Source organism: Triticum aestivum, chromosome 2B (assembly GCF_018294505.1).
Source record: "Triticum aestivum cultivar Chinese Spring chromosome 2B, IWGSC CS RefSeq v2.1, whole genome shotgun sequence".
NCBI lineage: Eukaryota > Viridiplantae > Streptophyta > Magnoliopsida > Poales > Poaceae > Triticum > Triticum aestivum.
This window is the reverse complement of record NC_057798.1, coordinates 101,479,474-101,487,983: the sequence shown is the minus strand read 5'-3', so window position 1 is coordinate 101,487,983 and position 8,510 is coordinate 101,479,474. Positions and strand designations below refer to the sequence as shown.

The following is an 8,510-nucleotide window of genomic DNA, read 5'->3' as shown; positions in this document are numbered from 1 at the left end:
TTCCAGTCTGTATTGTGGGGTGCATGCGTCCATGGAATTTGGTCCATGGTGCAGCGAAAGAACACTAGCTAGTAATTATCTGGACCATATGTACTATACTCACGTAGTTACGTCCGAATTAGTGGGAGAAGGGGGCGGCTCGTGTTATCATCTTGGCTAACTAGCTCTACTGAACAGTTGTTGATTTTGAAAATGAGGATTAAACTGACCCATGGATTAAACTGCCACACGTTCAGAGACAAACCACATGTCACATGTGGGGTAAGTATTCGGCAGAGATATGATATGCCACTGGTGTGTGCATGTCTTCGTCTAAGAAATACTATGATAAGGCCCGATCGAACTGACCCATATGCAATCATGCAGGCTCACACTGAGGGAATATGCAGCAAAATTTCTTGCGCCAATAATGCAGATCGTCGCTGTTGGCCGAATAAATTTGTTTATGTCGAATACGCTGTACCAAACTGGTAATCAAATCGATGTGAGAACGTTCCATGCTAAGCGTTCGAATAGTATTCGTTTGTGGGGTATCCTTTCTCCAGGGCAATGATTGCCAACATGTCCGCTAGTATTGTCTCTATGGACGAGTTAGGCACAAATTTTGGAGGTTTTAGCCACGGGCGCCCGTGGCTCCACAACCTCTGCCGGCTATATATATGTCCAGGGCTGGTATTGTTCTCTTGCAAGCCACGGCCAAACCAAAGAAAAGTGTGAGGCAGAGGCACCACTTAACATTGTGGTATATTACACTAGCTAGTCGCTAGAGTAGTAGCGATGGCCTCTGCCTCTTGCCTTGGCTTAGTGGTGCTCGTGGCAATGGCCTCGGCGGCGTCGGCGCAGCTGTCGTCGACGTTCTACGACACGTCTTGCCCCAACGCGCTGGCCACCATCAAGGCCGGCGTGACGGCCGCCGTGCAAAACGAGGCCCGCATGGGGGCGTCGCTGGTGCGGCTGCACTTCCACGACTGCTTCGTCGATGCAAGTCCCATAACCTTACTCAGTTGCGAGTATTAGACAGTCACGCTGTAAAAAAAACTGTCAAATGATAGTGTTTCTGAATTTGTTTCCAGGGATGTGACGGGTCCGTTCTATTGGCGGACACGGGGAGCTTCATCGGCGAGCAGGGGGCAGCCCCGAACAACAATTCCATTCGAGGCATGAACGTCATCGACAACATCAAGACCCAGGTGGAGGCCGTGTGCAAGCAGACCGTCTCCTGCGCCGACATCCTCGCCGTCGCTGCCCGTGACTCCGTCGTCGCGGTAAGCTTGGCAATTACAGCTCTCATGCATGTCTTGCACATGCTATTGCTAGTACTACTACTTTCTTAAACTGTGGTTTGGAACTAATTCTGGGCATACCAAGCAGCTGGGTGGGCCGACATGGACAGTTCTTCTCGGGAGGAGGGACTCCACCACTGCAAGCAAGACTAACGCGGAAAATGACCTGCCACCTCCTACCTTCGACCTCCAAAACCTCACCACCTTGTTCGGCAACAAGCAGCTCAGCATGACAGACATGGTCGCGCTCTCAGGTACACACTGCTAATATGCTTTTTCTCATCTCAAACTTTACGACAAAGACTAGCAAGAGCTATTCTGACAGGATCTACGAGAAATATGCCGTGACCTTGTTCTGTGATCTCGATCTATCTGCAGGCGCCCACACGATCGGGCAATCGCAGTGCCGGTTCTTCAGGGACAGGATCTACAACGAGACCAACATCGACACTGCCTTCGCGACATCTCTCAGAGCCAACTGCCCCCGGTCCGGCGGCGATAACAGCCTGGCGCCGCTGGACACTGGCACGCCCAACGGGTTCGACAACGCCTACTACACCAACCTCATGTCCCAAAAGGGGCTGCTGCACTCGGACCAGGTGCTGTTCAACGGAGGCGGCGCCGACAACACGGTCAGGAGCTTCTCGTCCAGCGCCGCGACGTTCAACAGCGCCTTCACGACGGCCATGATAAACATGGGGAACATCGCGCCCAAGACAGGGACGCAGGGGCAGATCAGGCTCGTCTGCTCCAAGGTCAACTCGTAATCTCCTCGCCGACACTCTTCTGCTACGCATGAACTAAATAAGGTCTTGGAGGCCAGTACCAGCACCTACGGAGTATCGTGTATGGGGTGGGTGAAAATTGTACCTGTGCATGCGTGCGTCTGTCCACATGTGTAACGAATTCTCGTGCAAAGGCATGGAGGATTCCTTTCGTTTATCTCAGTATGTCATACTGCGAGATGATGAAAAAATGGCAAAAATAGATTCGAACTTGTGACCAAGTGCTAGCGACCGCACACACGTCGCCAACAGAAAAGACTAGCGGAGTTGGTTAAAGTGCAGCGCATGTGTTAAAGAATTAAACCTGACTTGTGCGCTGTAGCTAACAAGAACCAATTACTGCAGTGAACCCAAAATTACTTGTTGTATTGATTTGTTCTAAAGTATAGTTTCTTTGAATGTGTCTCTTTAGAAAAGTGCGCACATTTTCTGAATTCGTGAAAAAATAGAGACAAGAACGTTTTTCGAATATGTGAACAAAAAAACTGAAAAGTCAGAAATTATTTTTGTGATAATGTGAACAATTTTTTGAATTTGTGAACAAATTATGAAATTCTGAACAAATTTGAAACCGTGTGAACTAATTATGAAATTCCAAAGAAATTTGTAACCATGAACATTTTTTGAATTTGTGAAGAAATTATGAAATTCCAAACAAATTTGAAACCGCAAACATTTTTTGAATTTTTCAACAAAAATTTGAAAAATGGAACATTTCATCATATTCCAAACAAAAATTCAAACAGCTAACATTTTTTGAATTGTTGAACAAAAAAAATAAAAATGGAAAATTTCATGAAAGTATGAACACAAGTTTATAACCACAAACATTTCAAAAAAATTAAAATGTCTATCCAAATTTTGAAACGTGAACATTTTTTGAAAATGCGAATAATTTTTGGAAAGCACGAACAGTTTTCGAAAATTGGGAACAAATGTGAAATTCCAAAGCTATTTTGAAAGTTTGAACACATTTGAAAACACGAACATTTTTTGAAAATCACGAGAAAATTTTAAGAAAGGGAACAAATGTGAAATTCCAAAACTTTTTGAAAATCTGAACAAATTTGAAAACCTGAACATTTTCTGAAAGTCACGAACAAATTTTAAAACACCGGACACATTTTGAAACACGAACAAATTTTTTACATTTTTTGAAAAGAACGGAATGTTATTTGAAACCTGAACAAAAAAATGAAACATTTTTTATAAAAAGGCGAATAAAGTATTGAATATATTGAACTTTTTTGAAGTTGCGATATTTCTAAAGCAAAAATAAAAGAAAGAAAGAAACAGGAAAACGAAAAACGAAGAAACGTGTAACAAAGAAACATAGCAGAGCTCTTTGCACTTATAGAGCACTAGTGTTGTTATGGTCGAGTGGTTAGACTCGAATCTCTAGAAGTCGGAGGTTTGAGGTTCGAATCCTCCCTCTCTTTACTTTTTTTTTAGCGATTTTCATCTGTATGATGCGTCCGACACGGGCCGGCCCACGAACAGTCGAGGGGTGTGCGGTAGTTAGAGTCTAAAACAAGGACAAACGTGTTTGGAAAAGTAGATACGACGAAGACGTATCAACTCCCCCAAGCTTAAACCTTTTCTTGTCCCCAAGCAATTCAGTTGATAAACTGAAAGTGATAAAGAAAAACTTTTACAAACTCTGTTTGCTCTTGTTGTTGTAAATATGTAAAACTAGCATTCAAGTTTTCAGCAAGATTATGAACTAACCGTATTCAAAACAGCACTTAGGTCTCATGTTTACTCATATCAATGGCATAATCAACTAGCGAGCAATAATAATAAAACTCGGATGACAACACTTTTTCAAAACAATCATAATATGATATAACAAGATGGTATCTTGCTAGCCCTTTTTGAGACCGCAAAACATAAATGCAGAGCACCTTTAAAGACTAAGGACTGACTAAACATTGTAATTCATGGTAACAGAGATCCAGTCATAGTCATACCCAATATAAATTAATACTAATACATGCAAATGACAGCGGTGCTCTCCAGCGGGTGCTTTTTAATAAGAGGGTGATGCCTCAACATAAAAGTAAATAGATAAGCCCTTCGTAGAGGGAACCAGGGATTTGTAAAGGTGCCAGAGCTCGATTTTGAAACAGAGATAAATAATATTTTGGGTGGCATACTTTCACTGTCAACATAACAACCAAGAGTTCTCGATATCTTCCATGCTACACACATTATAGACGGTTCCCAAACAGAATGGTAAAGTTTATACTCCCCCACCACCAACAAGCGTCAATCCATGGCTTGCCCGAAACAACGGGTGCCTCCAACCAACAACAATCCTGGGGGAGTTTTGTTTGCAATTATTTTTGTTTGATTTGAGCATGGGACTGGGCATCCCGATGACCAGCCATTTTCTCATGAATGAGGAGCGGTGTCCACTCCTCTTGAGAATAACCCACATAACATGGAAGATACAGACAACCCTAGTTGATACATGAGTTGTTCGAGCATACAAAACAGAATTTCATTTGAAGGTTTGGAGTTTGGCACATACAAATTTACTTGGAACGGCAGGTAGATACCGCATATAGGAAGCTATGATGGACTCATATGGAATAACTTTGGGGTTTATGGATTTTGGATGCACAAGCAGTATTTCCGCTTAGTACAAGTGAATGCTAGAAAGAGACTGGGAAGCGACCAACTAGAGAGCGACAACAGTCATAAACATGCATTAAAATTAATAGACACTGAGTGCAAGCATGAGTAGGATATAATCCACCATGAACATAAATATCGTGAAGGCTATGCTGATTTTGTTTCAACTACATGTGCGAACATGTGCCAAGTAAAGTCAGTCGAATCATTCAAAGAAGGATACCACCCTATCATACCACATCACAACCATTTTAAAAGCATGTCGGCACGCAAGGTAAACCATTATAAACTCCTAGCAAATTAAGCATGGCATAAGCAATTATAATGTCTAATTGTCATTGCAAACATGTTTATTCATAATAGGCTGAATCAAGAACGATGAACTAATCATATTTACAAAAACAAGATAGGTCGAGTTCATACCAACTTCTCTCATCTCAATCAGTCCATCTTATATCGTCATTATTGCCCTTCACTTGCACGACCAAATGGTGTGGATAATAATAATAGTGCATGTGCATTGGACTAAGCTGCAATATGCAAGCATTCAATTCAAAGGAGAGGACAAGGTAATATGGGCTCTTGATTAAACTAACAATAATGCATATAAGAGCCACTCAACATTTTCATTATGGTCTTGTCCTCTCGACCATCCAAACAAAAGGAAAGAAATAAAAGTATTTAGACGGGAAAGCTCCCAACAACCAAAAGAAGAACGAGAAATCTTTTTGGGTTTTATTTTAATTACTACTACAAGAATGGAAAGTAAACTAACAAATTTTTTGGTTTTCTTAAGGTTATTTAAACACACAAGAAGAAAGCAAGAAAAAGAAAATAAACTAGCATGGATAGTACAATGAAAAAGTATGGGCACCGACAATTAGCGTGAGTGTGTGAACATAAATGTGATGTCGGTGAGAAATACGTACTCCCCCAAGCTTAGGCTTTTGGCCTAAGTTGGTCTATGCCCATGGATCAAAGTCATAGCTGGGGTCATACGAGATGCAGCAGCCATTGCCTCACGAGCTGTAGCTTGGAGGCGGGTTGTCTCCGTCCTTCTCTCATATTCCTTCTCCTCCTCCCTGGTTATAATATATCTCCTTTTTGCGTGAAAGTCAAAGAAAGTAGGAGCAGGGAGAGTAATATGGACAGTACGCCATCTATCAAAGATTAGTCGGTATTGGAGAGACTGTTCATCCCTCTCTAAAAACTGATGGCTGACCATGGCATTATAATCTAAATAAGTAGGAAGCAACTCTCTATCGTTTTCATGTATGGGTATCCCAAGAAAATTAGCCACACGGGTTGCATAAATTCCACCAAACAAACTTCCATTTGAACCATTATTATGCAATCTTCGTGCAACGATGGCCCCCAGGTTATATTGTTTATCTCCTAATACCGCACTCCTGAGAATACCAAGATCAGGGACACACATGTGACATGCCTCGTCCTTACCATTTATGCATCTACCTATCAAGAGAGAAACATAATGTATAGCAAGAAAATGAATGCTCCCAATGGTAGCTTGTGCTATTTCTCTGGATTCCCCCACCGTGATACTAGCAAGGAAATCCTTAAATTCAGATTTGCGAAGTTCACTAGCACTACACCATTGCGGGAGTTTACAAGCAGTATAAAATCTTCTAAATTCATTGTATAAGATTTATCATAGAGATCAAACAGGACATTGTGTGGATTGCACAAAGATGTAAATTTAAACCTTCTCACAAAGGAATCGGTTAAATGGTAGTATTGAGGGCACTTATCTTGCATGAAGTCCTCAAGATCAGCATTACGCACATATGTATCAAATTCATCCTGGATGCCCGCTTTGACCATAAACTCCTCTGACGGCCATTCAAAAGGCTGCACGTACGCTTCCCTCGGCGGTTCATCGTCTTGCTCACGTATTGCGAGCCTGGGTCCTTGCTTTCTTGAAGAACCACCTTGGTACATTTTCCTAGACATGTTTCTTTCTCTGAAAAATTTCTGAAAACTTTTAGTAACTCAAAATAAAAATGAACCAAACTCAACAAAATTGATAGTAACTACTCCCACAAGTGCCTAGAGACTATATGATGCATTAGAACTACTTGGGACCAAATAAATTTAACATGCAAGCACAAGAACATGGTCACCTTAGCAGTAAAAATTTGCAATGAATAAAGAACTAGAACAAAAACTAATTGGACCATTGGAGGAGTGATAACCCACAAGTGTAGGGGATCACAACAGCTTTCGAGGGTGAAGTACAACCCAAATTTATTGATTCGCCACAAGGGGAGCTAAATAATATTCTTGAGTATTAGCAGTTAAGTTGTCAATTCAACCACACCTGGATAACTTAGTATCTGCCGCAAAGTGTTTAGTAGCAAAAGTGGTATGATAGTAATGGTAACAGCGGCAACAGAAAAGGTAAATGTTTTTGGGTTTTTGTAGTAGTTGTAATAGTAGCAACGAAAAGTAAATAAGCGAAGAACAATGTGTGAAAAGCTCGTAGGCAATGGATCAGTGATGGATAATTATGCCGAATGCGATTCCTCATGCAATAGTTATAACATAGGTTGATATAGAACTAGCTCCAATTCATCAATGTAATGTAGGCATGTATTCCGTAAATAGTCATACATGCTTATGGAAAAAAACTTGCATGACATCTTTTGTCCTACCCTCCCGTTGCAGCGGGGTCCTAGTGGAAACTAAGGGATATTAAGGCCTCCTTTTAATAGAGAACTGGACCAAAGCATTAACACATAGTGAATACATGAACTCCTCAAACTACGGTCATCACCGAGAAGTATCCCAATTATTGTCACTTCGGGGTTGTCGGATCATAACACATAATAGGTGACTATAGACTTGCAAGATAGGATCAAGAACATACATATATTCATGAAAACATAATAGGTTCAGATCTGAAATCATGGCACTCGGGCCCTAGTGACAAGCATTAAGCATAGCAAAGTCATAGCAACATCAATCTCAGAACATAGTGGATACTAGGGATCAAACCCTAACAAAACTAACTTGATTACATGGTAAATCTCATCCAACCCATCACCGTCCAGCAAGCCTACATTGGAATTACTCACACACGGCGGTGAGCATCATGAAATTGGTGATGGAGGATGGTTGATGATGACGACGGCGACGAATCCCCCTCTCCGGAGCCCCGATCGGACTCCAGATCAGCCCTCCCGAGAGAGATTAGGGCTTGGCAGCGGCTCTGTGTCGTGAAACGTGATGAAACTTTCTCCTTGATTTTTTTCTCCCCGAGACGGTATATATGGAGTTGGAGTTGAGGTCGGAGGAGGTCCGGGGGGCCCACAAGATAGGAGGGCACGCCCTAGGGGGGGCTCCACCCTGTCTCGTGGACAGCCCGTGGGCCCCTGACCTTGATTCTTTCGCCGAAAATTCTTATTAAATCTGAAAAGTGCCTCCGTGGATTTCCAGGACATTCCAAGAACTTTTCTTTTCTACACATAAAACAACATCATGGTAGTTCTGCTGAAAACAACGTCAGTCCGGGTTAGTTTCATTCAAATCATGCAAGTTAGAGTCCAAAACAAGGGCAAAGTGTTTGGAAAAGTAGATATGTTGGAGACGTATCAACTCCCCCAAGCTTAAACCTTTGCTTGTCCTCAAGCAATTCAGTTGATAAACTGAAAGTGATAAGGAAAAACTTTTACAAACTCTGTTTGCTCTTGTTGTTGTAAACATGAAAAGCCAGCATTCAAGTTTCAGCAAATATTACGAACTAACCATACTCACAATAACACATAGGTCTCACAATTACTCATAT

At 41.8% G+C, this 8,510-nt stretch overlaps 1 protein-coding gene across 1 annotated transcript; it reads left to right on the top strand.

The window, feature by feature from the left end:
* The first annotated feature begins 682 nt into the window (after positions 1-682).
* Positions 683-2,225, top strand: LOC123043705 (peroxidase 2). Its single transcript, XM_044466240.1, has 4 exons — positions 683-981; positions 1,074-1,265; positions 1,372-1,537; positions 1,662-2,225. Exons 1-4 carry the CDS (start codon positions 778-780, stop codon positions 2,048-2,050), a joined length of 951 nt encoding a protein of 316 aa, XP_044322175.1. The 5' UTR covers positions 683-777; the 3' UTR covers positions 2,051-2,225.
* Positions 2,226-8,510: the final 6,285 nt, after the last annotated feature.